Raw genomic sequence first — 18,133 nt, forward strand, 5'->3', positions numbered from 1 at the left:
ACACACACACACACACACACACACACACACACACACACACACACACACACACACACACACACACACACACAGTTTTCTAGCTTGCAGCAGCCAGACAGCAGGCAGACAACTATTACTCAGACGCCATACTTGTTTAAAATAGTACGAATACCATTCATGAACCAATAATTCTCCCATGGGTTCTCCGATGGTGTAAGAATAGATTTTTTTTTTCTCCAAATATATTCAGTTTCAATAAAGTCAAGAAGGAAAGAAAGAAAGAAAGAAAGAAAGAAATGTTAAAAACCCACTCTATGAATCTTTGTGAGAGAGGTGTATTGATCAAAATGGCTACCAATACTGGCAGCCCGAACCTGAGAAGCAGCTTGGCCGCCTGCCTAATGTATGCTGGTTAATAATCCTGTACGTTGTTATGACACCATTGTCTAGTGATCCTCTTTAGCTGTAGATTCATGGCCGCCCCTGTCACAGAGCTTTTAGGAAAATGACAAACTATGTGCAAGTTCTCACTCAGCACTGGCGCGGTACTGTACAACCTCTGGAAGGGAGAGTAAAGCAAACAACAGGTCCTAGATCATCGGTCAACTTACTGTTATTGTAATGAGAATATACACACCAACATATTACATTTGTTCCGCGTAGTTTTGCTTTTATACTGCGCGAAGATAACAGGTGGCTAACATTACACAGCAAAGTGTCACATTCATCTTGAAATGCATATATCTCTAGGATTGTGGGGATATGCAGAGGTGATTCTTCACAGAGAAAAAGTAGTAAAATGTAAAGTAGTTATATCACAGTGTATGAACACTGGAAAAATATTTTATTTTTAAATGTTTTATACGATATAAAAAGTTGTGTGTATATTATAATAACATATCGTCAGTTCTGGGAAATGAAAAATGTGCAAGACTGTGTAAATAAATCATAAAAATGTGTCTCTTCTGTAAGTATCGTTAATGAATAGTAGATTTTTAATTAATTAAACTGTAGTTAATAGTTAACTGTTAACAAACAATAAAATGCATTATAAACCATTTATTAAGCAATTGTCAAGGTTTATAAACATCACATGTAACTTTATAATGGCCATCCAAATAATGTTTATAGATGAACTACACAGTATCTATCAACTGTTTCAAAGGTGTTATAAACATTAGTTACAACCTTACAATGAACAGTTGCTTAATAAATGGTTTATAAAGCATTTCATTGTTTTAAACTTGCAGTCAAACAACTATTAACTAGAGTTTTATTAACTTTAAATTGACCATTTAAGAAATACGAGTCTTATTTAGTGTTACTGTCTTTTCTAATAAATCGTGTTCAGTAAAGACAAAATGTAAGCAGGTAAATTAACTTAATTTCCTCGGTTGATAATGGCAATCTTCCTTTTCAGACCTTGTCATCGACATTTTTCTTTCCTAACCGAAGTTCACTGGACCAGTGTGGTGCCCTCAACTGGTAGCATTGAGCAAAAGAGCAAATGATTAATGGTGGCTTAATTGTGCTCATCGCTAATCGAGGAACCATAAGGACATTTACCAAATAAGCATCCCTGCAAAGGTACAAACATAGACTCACTTGGTACTCTGTTGATGGCCCGCAGTGGCCTGAGTACTCGGACGGTACGGATGGCTGATAGACTGGCGTTATGGCCGTCCAGTGAATACTCCAACACCCTGAGGACAGATTCAGAGAAAGGCAGGAAGAGGGAGTTTTACTGTACTTAAAGGAAACATTTGTGCACACATACACACAGATTTATCAGCACAATGCAACAACAAGAAAACTAAAAACACGAAAAAATATAATAATGCATATAATAATGGAAGCTACCCACATAATTACTGTATGTGTGAGACTTAATTACATGGAGTCAGAAGCTCTTTTTTCCTCTGTATAGTCTATGTAGCAGCACACAAACATCATGAGTGTGACAAGTAGGCAGAGAGAGACAGTTATGGTCTGCGTGAGGAGAGTGTGTGTGTTTGTGGTCACATACTGGCTCAGCTTTTGGAGCGTGGGAGTATCTAAAGGAATGTCTACTGCTGATTGGGTCCTGCCCTCGTCTCAATCTACAGTGCATGGAGGCCCCAGCCTTCTGTGCAGCTGACAGCCAGAGACATATGGACATACATATGTCCAGGCTTCAAATTATACGTCTTGGTTATGGATATCTGCTTTTTGAAGCTTGATAGCTTGATATCTGTAAATAAATCTTTCTCCCTCTCCCGTCTCCTGTCTGGACAGTTTTTTTTGCTGTCACATGTCACCCTGAAGGTAAAAGCTTTCTGTTAAGGTGCCATTAAAGACACAGTTTACAATAAACGGTTCAACTGCAGCATTCAAGTGTTGTGAGGCCTGACGTGGATGCTGCACATATAGACATGCAGACATAGAGAACACAAAAGCACACCTATGTACAGGGCACTTCTATTTAATTAAGGCTAGGACATTGGCTAGGACATGTGCATAAACAGACACACATGCACCTGTATCATGTGATCTATATTCACTCCTAAGGCAGAAAAGTGTGTGTGATTGTTTACTTTGTGTTAAAATAGTAAATAAATGTAAATAAAATGCAATAAAATGTTTTATTCTAAGCAGGCAGCATTTGTATAGCTGCAGGTGAGGGAGAAAATTGAGCAAATTGTGGGCATGAGTGAAAAGCATTGTGGGATACTAACCCTGCCATGACGATGACGAAGTCAAGCTGGTTCCACTTGTCACCAAGGTAACAGTTGGGGCCAAAAATTCCGAGGGCCACCATCTTGATGACCATCTCCACAGCGAAGAAAGCAAAGATGCAGTCGTCCAATACCTGACGGACCAAAAAACACAAACAAGCACACAAATACAATTAATGTTTCACGCGGATGTAAACAAGAAAAGGAAATTGACTTGTCAACAGAAAAAGGTCAGGTCCTTGTTAAGCATCCCTCGTCAATATGGAGACACATTTTGAAAGACGCCTCAGCAGTGCCAGTGGAGGTTGTCTGAAAAGCAATTCTCTCCTCCATTACTAAGTTGCATCCCAGCGGGGAATAGCTCTGGCTTAGCATGGTTATGGCTGTGTCTCAATTAATTAGGCATCTACCACAGCAAAGGAATGTCTGTATTTGAATATAATGAGCATATCTCAGTGCACCAAGAATCAACATTACTCTGCAGTGAGAGCATGTTGAAACAAATGAGACAAGTGAGACGAGAGAAAGAATGAAAGACCTTTTCATTACCCTGTATTTAAGAACCGGATTTGTTATTGTTATGGCTCTTCCAATCGCCTCACAACTACACAAAGCAGAATGTGAAAGCAATAATGGTGTAAAAAAAACATTTAGTTTATAGTTAATTAGTGTTATTCTTTAACGTCTATTACATTTGGCCCTCTCAGTGATGTTGACTTAGAGTTTTCACCATTATTGTCACCAAGGTAAGCAATATCTTTGCCCATGCCATGCCGACCTGTCATGTAATATAATGTGCTCACGGGCCCAGCTACCAGGGGGAGGGCATTACACTGACCTGTAGGATGCGGCACCACTCTGACTGGCAGCTGACGTCTTCACAGGGCTGGAACATCCCCAGAGTCACGCAGTTGAGCAGGATCACCAGCATGGATACATGCTCGAACCATGTGCAGGAAGAGAGTTAAGGCCAATACACTCGAGATGTCATTTTAAATCAGAAAAGACACAAGGTGAAGGACTAAATACTTGTCCAGAAGGAAGAAAAAGTAAGCGAACACATCAAATTGTATACATAGCACTGTTATTCCAGGGGAGATACAATGGGCTTCACAGAAAAGCAACAAATAAACAGTCAGATGATGTGGAAAATGCAAAATAAAAAAAATAAAAAATGTTTCCAGTCCTTCATCAAAGCTTGGGACAGCTTGTTCCGCCACAGCACTGGCCACAGGTGCATCCGGGGCTGGCATGACCAGGTGCAAACCACACGCAGGGGCAGCATGGTCATAACAGGCCTGTTGACCTTTTGCAGAATGAGATGAGCAATGATATTATTTTTTATTTTGTTTGCCTTTTCATGGCTTTATTAGACAGAACAGTGGAAGAGTGAGAAGAAAAAGAGGGAATAACATGAGGGAAAGGGCCATAGGTGGGAATCGAAACCCTGGGCACTGCGGCGAAGACACAGTCCTGTACATGAGGCGCACAATCTATTAATTGAGCTAATGGGGCGCCCGGCCCAGAGATGAGCAAATTACACTGCATCAGCTGTTAGATGCAAATGGAAAGCATAGACTAATGTCTTACTCGTTACTACTGCAGTCTTAAATGTCCATCTCAAATTTCAGACTTGATGCTTGAGACATTTGTTTGTTATTGCTCAGTGCCTCAGCAATCAGGAAAGACAACGCAGGGGTTGGTTATACTAAAATGAATCAGAGCTACAGTCCATAAAAGACAGTGATATAGTAATGTAACATTCAGAGATGAATAATCATACATAAGAAGCACTAATATCCCAGATAGAAATCAACCATGATCCAGCATAAGACCATGTAAGTAGACGAACAGCCCGCCAACACACTGGAACCGGATGCCAGTAAGAAGTTTTTGTGTGTGAGCCTAATGCACATAATGGGCCTAATAATGACTCAGTGGGCCTGGCTGTTTGGCTGTTAATCTGCTTACAGGCCTTTTCACAATTTCTCAAATAAACATTTTAATGGGCCCACGTCTACTGTATATCCTGTTGCATCATGTGCTAATATACCAATGGCAGGAAGTTAATGATGCCAGTATGTCACAAGGGACCATGATTTGATTTTTTTAGTTTGTGGCGATTGATTTCAACATCTGACGAGAGTATGAACGTAAGAATCCAACCAAATCTTTGGCGTGTCTCAGGATTTGTTTCGTGAAAACCCCGGATTTCCGCTGTCTTGTCACAAGGAGGAAACACAAATCCGATGTTAGATGTCACCTCTGACCTGACAATAAAACCACTTGTGGGTAATCTTTTGTTGATTTCTATTTGCTTCTTGTTATCCTTGCTTTATCCTTTTTAGACGACAAGCAAGCTTATCTTTGCAGGACAAAAGAGTACAGAGGGCACAGCCAACAGTGGATTTTGTTTTTATTTCTTTTCCTTTGTTTCGGATTCCTCTCTTTAAATAGAAGAGTCTTAAGTGTGTGGCCCGTTGGTGCCTCACCGCTTAGACAGATGCTTGATGCAATGAGTCTGTGTGCGTGGAAGGGAATTTCTCCTTGTTGAAAAATGACGCACTCTCGCTTGATGATGATGATGAATCAGAGATCTTTAAAACATGCAGCATGGATGGAAGACCCAGCAGACTGTTCTCTTTAGACTTTTAGATTGTCTTTACTCATATACTGTCAGGTAACAACAGGACATCAGATGCAGAACTCATGACAGGTGTTAATCATGCCTTCCCCAGGCAATGACCCTCGATGTTACTACTACTACTCTGACTTCCTGACAACTCCCCACATCTCAGGCGACGAGAATCTCCCCTCATCTGACTTCCTGACATGGTCTAATCCATGCATTGATTTCTGAAACCAAAGATGTTTTAAATACCCACATGGGTTTGTTTAGGAATTCCAATGACACAGTTTGAGTGTAGCAACATGGATGGCAACTGAAATTACACCCTTGTATCTGTTGACTAAATGCAAGATGGCAAATCTGAAAAGCCTTAGTCAGCTCTGAGATCCCAACTTTCCTTTTAAGTCTGGTGGAGATGCCGTGTACGAAATCCATGGGAACCAACAACACATAAGATTGATCATTGTAGTCGTACTCTTACTTCAAACAAATTCATAAATCCATCGTTGTAGCGCTGACAATGTACTTCAGCGTGATACGACACCATAAATCAAACCACTGTAAGAACACACGTTAACTAATGAAATATATGGCCAGTATATCACAGTGCAGCTGCAATAAAGTTAGAAGACGTCCATTTATCATGACGGGAAAACATAATAGACACCAAGTAATCAAAGAGTACGAAGAGAGCATGAGTGAGACACAGAGGGATTGGAGGAAGGAAACCGACAGGGAGAATAAGAGCAGCTCTACACCGTGTCTCCTCAACTAGAAAAAAGCCACTGATGCTGCTGTTTTTCTACTTTAGTTTGGCTTTTCTCCCAAATGCACACACACACACACACACACACACACACACACACACATCCAGTGAGCCGGCTTGTGCGGTGAAGTATTCCCAGGGTGAAGTACTATTCTAATTAGAAAGGGAGTAAAAGCAGAAAACAAATGGTGACCATTGTCTTCTACATAACAACACACACACAGACATACATACACACTCACTCAGAAATAGACAAATACAGGCATAATATTGTGTATATAATATTGTAAGCAAATAACAGGGAGTCAATGTTGCACACACACTCACACACAAGGAGATCGGGACTTGCTGCTGTGATCAGGAGCCAAGACAGAGGATTGTATCAGCAACCTAAAACTTTTTTCTCTCTCCAGTAGCTACAGCCTCTAATTTATCCTACTGTACCAACCACTGCAGGTTTTATTGTCTCATGAGCCGAATACTTTGCTTAGATGTCACAAGGCTCAACATTCTGGTGCATGGTGCACTACGTTAATATTGAACATCTTAGACCCCTGATGTCCGCACCAAGAAACACAGAAAACCATGAGACTTTGCTTCTGTGGGCAATTCACCTCCCTTGTGGTCAGAAATTGACATAAAAAACGAGTTAATGCTGCGCAACTGCCCACTGAAAATGCAATTCAACATGTCTTTAGTTCCCGTAGACGTGAATAAAAATCGATTCAAAAAGCAATTAGGCAACCGAGACTGCATATGAGGCATATAAAATATATATAAGGAGAGGGAGTATTGCTCACAGACAGTTTTGAGGGTAATGAGGGGTCATGTGCAGTTCTAAGGGGGACATAGCATCATCATAAGCTGCTTGCACAGACAACATAAAGTGAAGTTCACAATACAAGATTTTACCCTGTGAACAATGATTGGTATGTGTGAAGTGTTTAAAAGACAAGATCCAGGGGCTCAGGGACAGCTTGCCGATGTGTCACAGAAGCCCATTGGATATCTAGCAGGCTACATATCTGCTTAAGTCTGGTCAGGAAACAAGGAATGAGCTAAAGCCAATGTGAGCATACACTCTCCTTTCTCCCTCTCTCCTCCTCTCCTCTGTTGTCACTCGCGGTATCTTGGTACCCAGTCTTATCATGCATCTGTTTGAATGGAGCGGGCACAATAATAGCCTATGGTTTCTATTAGAATACGTATATGCACGCTTTTCAGAGTACTGTATCTGTAAAGGTGTCGTCCTCGCTGAACCACAATACGAGAAAAGTTGAAAGTTTCATAACCCATTCTCACTCATATTCTTTTTCTTTTTTTTGCCACAAATCAGCGTGCGAACAACTTGGACTGGTTCGGTCACGTCATTCCCGTGTCACGTCTGGCATGTGTGATCTTGTGATGTGTGGCCTCATGTCGCTGATCAGTCATGGAGTAGTGTTTCAACCACAACGACTGCAAGACTTCAGATTACAAGGCAGAAAGTTGTGCAGTGTGGCTGAGACAAAGGAATAACAGCAGCAAGAAACCTTTTGAAGACTGATTTGTATCTCAATCGGTCTGCAGCAGCGATCCGCAAGCACTGTCCTATCTATGCATTTCAAATCTAAGAACAAAAAAGTAAAATAAAAAAAGTGCCATTTCTCTTTGCTCTGCTCCCGCCAACACATCATCTGTATTCCGGCCCATTTGCGCGTCTGACAGAGGATTTCCTCAGCCCTGCCTGCCACTACTCACCTTTGTCAGGCCGCTTAATTAACCAAGCCTGACAAGTCTGCAATATGCTCTGCCAAAATGCCACATGTCTTTATTCTGCCTGCTGTGAAAGGTTTCCCTCTGTCCACTGTGAGGGAAGTTACAGATACGGACCACCTCAGTGAGATCAATAAGGTTTAACTGCATTATGTTATTATATATGTTTATCCAGGACTGCAATGCCCAACTGATCATGAAACTCAAAATCTTACACACTCACGCTACTTATGTTAATGTGAGGATTTTGTGATATTAAGGGAAACTGTCTGTCTGCTACATTTCTGGAAAAGAGTATTCTCTGCCAGTGCACCAAGCTCCCATCGCTACGCTACACAGCAGCTGGATATTCAAGTGAACAGAAGCAGCACTACTGTGGGAGGCAGGAAGAACGCAAACCCTGACGCTTATCCTCTGGGGGCACATTTAAAACGAGTGAGAAACAAACCAGGGGCCTCTGAGAAGTTAACATTGCAGAGAGGGTACAGTATGTAAAACTGGGGGGATCGTGGCGGCAGGCAGCGTGAGATATGAGTGGTATGTTGAAGGGGAAGTCCAGTTGGGAGGCCATGTTCACACAGAGAGCGCTACATTTGATTCTGTGACTCTGCAGAAGCGACAGCAGCTCTGAGGCACTACGGTCGTCGCTTGTATCCACTCTACAAATGAGTTACAGGTGTATTTAGCAGTTCTATCAGTGTAAAACATGTCTTGCATGGGCCTCAGGGGAGCAGCAATAAAGCGTTGTTGATAACATTGTGTCAGGTTACAATGTGTTGTTGTGAGTATTAATACAACGAGAAAAAAAGACATTTGCAATCACATGGGAAATGCCTTGGGCCAGTCTGTCACCATACATACAACAGACACACACACACACACAAACACACACTAAGTCAAACAACCTAAGGTCGATCCTTCCTTCAGAGATGAAAGATTCAGTAATCTGCGGCAGAATTAAAATGAGAGATTTGAATATTCAGAGAATCTCTCGCTCTCTCGTGTTGCTCTGAGCCTCCCTCTGCTCTGCTCTCTCTAATTCCTCTTTAATCTCCACAGTCAACACCTCCTGAGCCCCCTTCTGTCTTCAGCTCTCCCACACACACACACACGCACACGCACACACACACACGCACACACACACACGCACACACACACACGCACACACACAGATGCATGCAGGCATAGACGCACACGAGCATTAATGTGTAAGTCCTCAAAGTCAAGCCGGGCTGTTGCCGCACAGCGAGCGCAGCATACGCGCTGATTTGCGGTAAACAGAAAATGACAAAGATCCTGGTGTTTTTAATATTTTGTTTGGCTTCTCTCTCTCTCTCTCTCTCTCTCTCTCTCTCTCTCTCTCTATCACACACACAGACAAATGCTCCAAATTCAGAAGTATAGTTATGTTTTCCCTATGCTGCTGTGAGCCGGACCAAATATAGTGCTCTTTCGTTGGTTTCATTGGTTGGCTTCCTGTGGCAGAGACAAATCCAGCCCAGGGTTGCAATGCTCCTGGTCTCACTTGATAAGGTCGATTTATGCCTCAGCACTCCGAGAAAAAAAATAGGTCTGTGTCGTGTCATACAGGATGTGGGGGATTGCGGTTATTCAGATGTCTAGCAATGGTTCAGTTGTCTCTACTTCCGTATTATCATTCTTCACTTGTCCTTATATTAGGGCCCCATATGCACAAAACTCAGCAAAAAATTCAACAATTTGGGTCAATATAGCACAGATGTAGGTTACCTTTTACCCAGGACGAATGGGTTTGCTATGACCTAGTTAGTGTTATTTGTTTTATTACTGTTGGGCTACTGTCCCAAGCTTAAATATGGTAAATTTGACCCAGCGTCAGACACATGATTGAGGCTTTACCTCAAAACCGTCCTGAAATGTTTTGAGTAAAAATCTATAATAAATGAAATGTTAAAGAGCGAAGGTGGATTATCACAGTTTGTAGGAATACCATGTTTAAGTTTGGGCAAATAACCCAACAGCAATAAAAAGATTAACACTGATACAGGGTCCAAACAAACCTTTGTCTTCAGTGACTTTCTAGAGGCTAAAGTAACCAAGCTGACCCAGTTTGAGTCAGTTTTAAGCCAGTGACTTTAATGTTGTACTAACTTGTATGGCTGGAGTAAACGGGACAGTCTGTCCCTGACTTACTGAGTGAGCGATGGATGGAGTTATACCATCAAGTGTTGGAATTCAATTACGTCCTCAGGAGGCTTTTACAGCGAAGCACCAACCATCACCAATTATGTCTTCAGGAGCACATTGACCATACTCGGCACAGCCAATTACTTGCTTTTGACAAACTCTTGTTGAGCAAGTTCAAATCCAGAAACCAGAAGATTATGTCTTCCCCGTGTCCGTTTGTCAGCAAGATTACACAAAAAACATTGATTGGATTTCCATGAAACTTGGATAGAGGCCAGGAACTTTTCTCTTAACTTTATTTAACATTGCAAGAAAGGACGTTTTGCGACAGTTTTGTACATTTCTCAGGCGTATTTAAGCAGCTGGTATCTGTGAGTAAGTACCAAAGGAGACTGTTGGGCCTTGGCGGAGGTAAGCGCTCTACTGAGTGCCATTCTAGTTGTTAAAAATGCTGAAAAACAAGACACATTTTAGAGAAATAAACCTGTTCATTGTCTTCTTGGAAACAAAAACATTCAAAGCAAGTGCAGAGTAACTTTCTTATCCATTCATCTACTGGTAGGCTTTAAAATGTGGAGCAGGTGCAGCAAGTTAAGCCTTATTTGTTTCTCACAGATTTTAGTGAATGGCTGCTTAAAGTCTTTGTTAAATAAAAATTGGTCTACATAGCACAGGATTCATTTAATGATTCATTTACCAAAGAACAAAGCATCCTTCAGCCAAACCGGAGCGCCAAAGTTACTTTTTTATCGACTTAGTTCATGGGTCTATCAATATCTTATCCTAAAAACAAAGTGTACTATCAGCGGGCACTAAACCTGTCTACAGGAGCAATATGGTGTCGTGCATAAGGGCAAGAGAAAACTACTTTACACTGTATGCATAAGAGTATTAAAAGAGGTACACACACACACACGGTCATTAAAGCTGCTCTAGACAAAGTAGAAACAAAGTATGGAAAGGCCGTAAAGCTTGCAAAAAACACATATATGGAGCACCGATTGCATTCATCTGTTACTGTATAATGGGTGCTGCATGAGTCAGTGTTTATCTTTAGCATCTGCTGGGCAAATATGGAACAATACGAGCCTGCCGAGGTAAACAAATATCACAAAGCAATGCGGAGCATTTGCGAGAGCCTATTTAATTTGTACCACACTCTGTCATAGCAAAGTCTCACACCTACAGCGACTGTGATAACACTTACACACGTTCATTAAGTGAATATACACGCACACACATACAAATGCATAGTACTTGTACACACATGTACACTCAGGGTGACACTTGCAGACTGTGTTTTTCCTTCTCTTCCCAACTGGACATGAAACGCACAATGCCACTGGACCGTTACATTGGTCAAAAGAGCTTTAGCAGCATCGCGCTCACACACACAAACGCACACACGCATATTTCGACACGAGCGGCCACTGATGCAAGACAACAACAATACCTCAGCACAACCTCTTAGGCATACACGGGCGCACACAAGCATGAATACACTGGAGAGGTCTCACAGCACACACGCGGTGTCAAGCCCACTCCAGTTGAGCTGTCAGGCCGGTGCCAGTGCATGCAGAGAGAGCGGAGAGGTAGGAAGGAGGGCGAGGTAAACAATAACAGAACATTGAAGCACTGCAGACACACAGTTGTCTCCCATCAGCGCAGTTCACCCAGAGTCAGTCCACTTTGGTTTCATTAAATTGAGACCACGTTATCAGCTGTTTTGTCCTTTCTATCTCTTTCTTTTCCCCCCTCCATCCTCCTTCAGTTCTCTATTTGTTAAAGAGGAGCTACAGTCTCAGATCACAAGCAGAACTTATCCCTATCTGCTTCACGGCTTAGCGCTCTTTGTTCTGCGAGAAACTACAAATTTAGCCTGTCCCGTCTGGTTAGCGGCTCTCACAGTTTCTTTGGGCTCAGCACGAGGCAAAGTTCCCTGTCTGACCACATTTTCACACACCAATACAAGTTAATTTAATGCCACCGCTTTTGCATCATTCCTTTATTTTATTCCTTAGCCAGGCAGTCAGCACAACCAGCATCTTCTCTAGGGAATCTAGCTTAAAAAAAAAAAGTGCTGTGCAGATGTCATTGGTCACAGTTAGTGGTCACGATTTACAGAGCCTCGTGGCTCCTGCCGGGAGCTTATCGGCTGTCGCTCTCTCGTGTCAGGTGAAATTTCTCAGCCAAGCACATGAATTTCAACCTGTCTGTTTGCTTCATTTTTCCTCATTCCACCGAATTCGGAGCTAAAGGAGAGGTAATTAGAGTGAGAGGTTCAGATCAGCGACCAGTCGCACAGCACTTAGCTCTGCCATGAAGACAGATGGCTTGGGGGAAGCAACTCTATGCATCCATGCACACAAAGATAGCAAGCCGGAGAATGAAACAGACTGAGGTACATTTTTATAGTTGTTTGGAAGTTAGCGCAGCTCCCAGAGTTACCACATTCACATATTTATGTAGTTTACTGTGTGTGAGAGAGACATATTTGATGTAAACTGATGTTACAATTATACTTGTGTAAGTGCCTGTATAATCCTGACACAAGCACCTATACTTTCTGCTGAAGTTTTAGGTACAATGCAAAATAACTGAGCACATTTTTTCATTTACAGGCACACATTCTTATATTATAACTGTGCTCGCATGTGGTGTCAGAATAATTGGAAAAGTCAGTAACAGACATGGAAAAATTATGTGTATGCCCCCTTAAGTCGGATTACCAACTCGGAAAGCTGTAGGAATTTGAGTGAACATGGCAGTCGAAAGTTTGGCTGGTGTTCAGAAAGTTTTAATTCGTTCATGTATAGCATAACAATTTAGAACGACTCCCCAGCTCGGAAAATGGGACCACCCATGGAGCACCCTCTGCTCCTACCACTTAGCCCTACGCCTTTGTTTTTCCGTGTTTACGCCGAGGGGTAGGGTGTCCCGATTCTTGTTGAGATTTAGGGCGAAGTGTTAGGGCTACATGAACACACATACAGAAGCACACTACAACCCAAGAGTTATGACGACTCAGTTGTTTCAGTGTTTTATGGTCCTTTCCTTAAAAACAAGCATTTAACAGTTGCTAGTTTGCTGATGATGATGATCGGTTGCCAACTACCTAGCTAGCTAACAGTACATTATTATTGCTTATTTGTGCTCAACAGTCCCGCATTTTGACATATTTCAATGTCCAGCAGCCAAGTTACTGCTCTTGATACTGCTCCTCTAATATCAGTGCAGACCGGCAGGGTAGGAGTATGCGAGCGAATTGCTTTTCTTTTTCCATCAGACAAACAGCAAATGGTGTGATAATTCCCGGTAATACAGTAACGCAGAGAAATCACCGCAGCTGAAGACGGCATGTTGGAAATGTCCGGTCGCTTCCGTTTTCATAAACTCCAGTGCCTACTGATGATGTGTGAGGGTCTTGACGGGTTGTCCCATGTCATAGGGGCAGATTTCAACCACTACCCCCTTCAACTTTGTCTTGAGGGACAATGGGGCACTCGGAAAAGAGGGTATAAAAATTGGGCCTAAATCTAACACGTGTTGAACAAGGATTCATCAGTGCTACTGCATCCAACTTCCAATGACTTTGTCCTTTCTCTGTTTATATCTATGCAGATATCTGCTAACAGACTTTCACTTTTAATTACTTAAATGTGCAGAGTTTTTTTTTCTTTTTCAAGGATAACATTTGCTGAATTATTAATCTCACTCCCCCTCCTCAACGCCCTTTTCTTCCCTCCCTCCTTCCTCAGTTCCTTGACTCTCACCTTCACCCCTTCTCTCTCTCTCTCTGCTGACACCTTCATTTCTCTATGTTTTCAACCCTCTTAGCCTTTCACCTCCCTCCGTCTATCTCAGCCTCCCCTTCCATGTACATTTCCTTCCATCCTCTTTCGCAATCCATTTTTCTGACCCCCTCCTCCTCGTTCTTCATGCTCTAGTCCATCCCCCTTTCATTAGAGGAGAGCAAATTCAATCCCATCAGATGTAATAACCTAATCACGCTCGCTACTCAGGTCGATCAGCAGGGCAGCAGTGTGTGCGTGTACGTGTGTGTGTGTGTGTGTGTGTCTGTGTACAATCACTAAGAAAACAAGAGCATGTGTGCCTGTGTTTGTGTAGTCTGTCATGTTGAGCATACCAATTTATGTTGCAGTGCCCTTTGTCCTTTCCATATCTGCTTTGTGTATTATATTACTTTGTGCCAGCCTGTTTTATTAAACCAACCTGACAGTGTAATAAACCACCAGCCAAAATATAACAACAGAGAGCAAGGTTCATGCCCTGGTTTTTAGGTTTAGGCTACATGTTTAGGCCTCAACATTAGGGAAAGATCGTGTTTTTTCTACATTAAAGTATACAGTTTTACTTAAGATAAGTTCTGTATTAGTATTTTGTGTTGGCAGTGAACAGTGTGACAATGGCTCCCACAAATAATGTAGTTGTATAGGAACATTTTTAGGTGACAAGGTTGCGAGGAAATGACCCGGTGCCACTGGATAAATGACTTCTTACACTATCAATTGATATCATGAGTTTTTAAGTTGCATTGTGGGTGATGTAGGAGCCAGGAAGAAGAATGCGTGCAGAGGAAAAAGGTTATATCTTTGGTTTGACAATTTGTTGTTACAGGAGTGCAAAAACCAAAACCTGGCGCCTACATTACCCACAATGCAACAGACCTACTGAGTGACATCACTGGAGGCAGTTTCTCAGATTACATGCAGCTTCTCTCTGGAGCTACAAAACGGCTTTATACTCCTTTATTCACATATACAGTAGTGCACTATGTGTAAAATTGGTGGAGTTACCCTTTAAATAAACACAGGTATCAGATCAGTACTCGGTATCTGCAGCAAATGTGGAGCAGTGCATCTCTAGTTCAATTTGTACGTCCTGTGTATTTGACTTCAGAAACTATGTGTAATATCTTGAATTCATATATATTAAATATGTTCATTTGAATTAAAATGCGTTTGCATCTGTGTCATGTTTGACATGCGGACACTATTTAAACCCCCTTCTCTGATTTGCTGGTGATCAAATCTCAGAGGAACTAATTTCTGCCTCATCCAAGCAGCAGCCATGAAGAGTGCGGCGGGGTTCAGAGCTCCTCCAACTGCCGGCATCGCCCTACAGACCATCAGAGGCTGTTTGTCCTCCTTCCTTCATCACTCCATTCACTGTTAATGAGCTCTGTTCCCTCTCTGCTGTCGTTTCTTCCCTTTTACCCTCTACCGCTCAGCCCCAAACTTTGTTGTGAATCTCTGCTTCTGACCAGAAATCTGCTCTCCTCTCCCCGTCGTGTTTGCCCTGTCCTCCCTTTTTCCTGTCATCGCTCTCCAAACTCCTCCGCTCTCTCCATCTCTGTTTCTCCTCCTCGTGCTTCGCCTCCTAGTGATCCGTCTCACTCTGTCGATGTGGCGTTGGAGTGCTTCCAATCCAGATTCCGAGCCGTGTTTGATTGGGATGATTGTTCATTTATTTCACCATCTGCCGCAGAAAACAGACACACGCACACGCACACACACACACACACGCTAACTCTCTACCATTACCTCAGACATAAAAAAAAAACCTGCTCCCACCTGCTGTGATCACTACTTTAAAGGATCCTGCCAACAGAATGACTAGTTTTGGAGTTGCATGTGTCTCGTGTGTCTCCTGCGTGAGCGTGTCTGTGTGTGTGTGTGTGTGTGTGTGTGTGTGTGTGTGAGCTCCAGATCGGCTCATCACAGTGAAGTCCCTGAAGACGTCACAATTCAGAAACAGAAACTCATAAATCAGCCTGTCCCTGAACTCTCTCCCCTCTCCCTCGTCTCCCGATTCCCGCTTTCATCTCTCCATCCCTGCATCCCTCCATCCCTCCTCCTCCAGCACCCCGGAGAGGAGGCTGAGGCAGCAGTGACGCAGTTACACCAGGATTCCCTCCGTCGTTCTGCTATAGTCTCTCTGCTGCCTGCTCTTTCATCTCCCACTTCCTTCCACTGCCTTTTTAACCATGTCTGCTGATGGCACTTTTTTTTTTACACAGTGAAATATTTTCTGAGCAACTTCAAATCCACCATCAGCATCGATTATATTAAAATTCTATCTCTCTCTCTGATGTCTGTTTCTGTGTGAGTTGTGTGCGCAGTGAGAGAGATGAGATGGTTTCAACAAAACAAAAACAGTTTGTTCTCTGAAGCGCTGCAACGTGCAGATGATGTACTGGACCAAAACGTTCATGACATAGAACACACCTGAACAAAAGGCATCCCAAGGTGAGATTCTCTTTCCTACGGCATCTGTCCCATCATGTGTGTGTGCAGGTGTGTGTGTGTGTGTGTATGTCACGGTGTGTCAAAGAGGGAGGAGAGGAAGAGAGAGGGAGGGATATACAGCCCTAAATAGAGCAGCTGCATCTGGTGGGGCCTGGCCTTAAACCTCAACTCTCTTCCTCACACACACACACACACACACACACACACACACACACCACTACCTTACATGCCTGAAATGGTTCAGCAGTGCCGCTCGACCTTGAGCAGTTGGCCTCTCCACATGTATTAGCACAGTACCAAACATCGGCAAGTCGATAAAGCCCCAAGTGATAGTCTATATTTTTGAGAGTGTAAATAAAAGAGCAAAACAACCAATAATTAGACCTTACCTACAAGTCATGTCTGTGAAGCCAAGGTCTAACATTTTTCCCCAACAAATGCACTATATGTTCCTGTTTGAGTAACATTTGCAAAAAAAAAGGCAGACATGGGCTTTTAGAGTTCCAGAGAGTCTGCTTGGGGTGCAGACTTCACCAGACTTCACTGATATATAGAAGTACTTCTCTTCGTCTATGCAGTAGAAAAACAGACTTTTTTCCTTAAATTGATGCTACATGAACACAGGAAACAGGAAAATAATGGGCTGTGGTATTCCCTTTTGCTCAAAAGGAACAACAACCAGAATGCACTGTGTTCGGCCCGGACCAATAAACACTCCATGAATTGTGTCATTTGGAGGATTTTTGTAGTGATTGTAGTGATAAGCATCTGGTTGGAAATCCTCAAAGTGTCCCTTTAACTACCCACAATCCATTGCAATACTGACATGACGTAGTTTTTCCTATTGCTGAATAAAGAAAAAAATAAAAGGACTGATTATAAGTGTATAAAACACTATTAAAGTGCTCTATAAATATTTAATATGTATCCCTAATTACTATTTTTCATCTTAAACAAATGATATAATACAATGTGTTTGCATTTGGCTCCAAGCCCACCCAGCTTTAGTCTCGTTATGGACTGAAGCTTAAGATCCTACATTTCCCACAATGCAACGCAATGGCATCTTTATTAAGAGCCTCCCTGCCGGGCAAACACCCACATCTCTGAACTTCAGGGACACGACTTCGAAACAGAGGCTTCCAGTTATAGATTTGAAGTCTCGAGCTGAGATAACCCCGATGACATCACCATGACATCATCAGAGTTATTTTCAGAGACTTGAACATAACGCAGCCCACAGAAAACACAGACAGACTGAGTGGTGCTCTTTGTCACGAGTCACCTGAACATCATGTGTAACACTCGTGGAATGCCCCTTTTACCTTATTGAACTACATATCTGTGACCCAATTTTAAAGATCTACGCCTTCACTCGGGACTAATGGCTTTTGGGCTCAGTGCCACCGGGATATGGAGGTCGGAGCGTACTCAAAGACTGACTAACGCATTGTTGTTTTGGGTCTTATAGAAAAATAGAGCTATAACATACTAACCCATCCTGTAACATAAGGTCTCTGCCTGTAAATGATATTGTTGGTGTGTCTTAATACAAACAACACACGTACTGTACCGTGGAAGAGCGTCAGACATAAACATCCTGACTGATTATAGCGATTAGGAGGGCCACTTTTATCATGCATTTTTTTCTCTCTCGGTCTCTCTGACACACTTTCGACTGGATTCTGGTTGCTTGGTAACCGAGCGCAGTCCGAGGAGCACTGTCCTCAGAGAGAATCAGAGAGGAGAGTTAAGGACAGGAAGGTGGAGTGTTTTGTGTCTTTTGTCTGCATTTTGGTTTGCGGTGTTTACATTTTTCTTTGTTTCCGCCTCTTTTCCCAGTCCTCTTCCTTCA

The 18,133-nt window shown here is 42.5% G+C and overlaps 1 protein-coding gene across 1 annotated transcript in view; it reads right to left on the reverse strand.

The window, feature by feature from the left end:
• cacna1ha (calcium channel, voltage-dependent, T type, alpha 1H subunit a) overlaps positions 1-18,133 on the reverse strand; it is a 168,892-nt gene that overhangs the window by 57,573 nt on the left and 93,186 nt on the right. The window contains exons 3-5 of the mRNA XM_073494100.1: positions 3,532-3,643; positions 2,694-2,827; positions 1,585-1,682 (exon numbers count right to left, since the gene is read on the reverse strand). Of these exons, the coding sequence (XP_073350201.1) occupies positions 1,585-1,682; positions 2,694-2,827; positions 3,532-3,643 (344 nt within the window). The remainder of the gene's footprint in view (positions 1-1,584; positions 1,683-2,693; positions 2,828-3,531; positions 3,644-18,133) is intronic.

Source organism: Pagrus major, chromosome 23, assembly GCF_040436345.1.
Source record: "Pagrus major chromosome 23, Pma_NU_1.0".
Taxonomy (NCBI): Eukaryota; Metazoa; Chordata; class Actinopteri; order Spariformes; family Sparidae; genus Pagrus; species Pagrus major.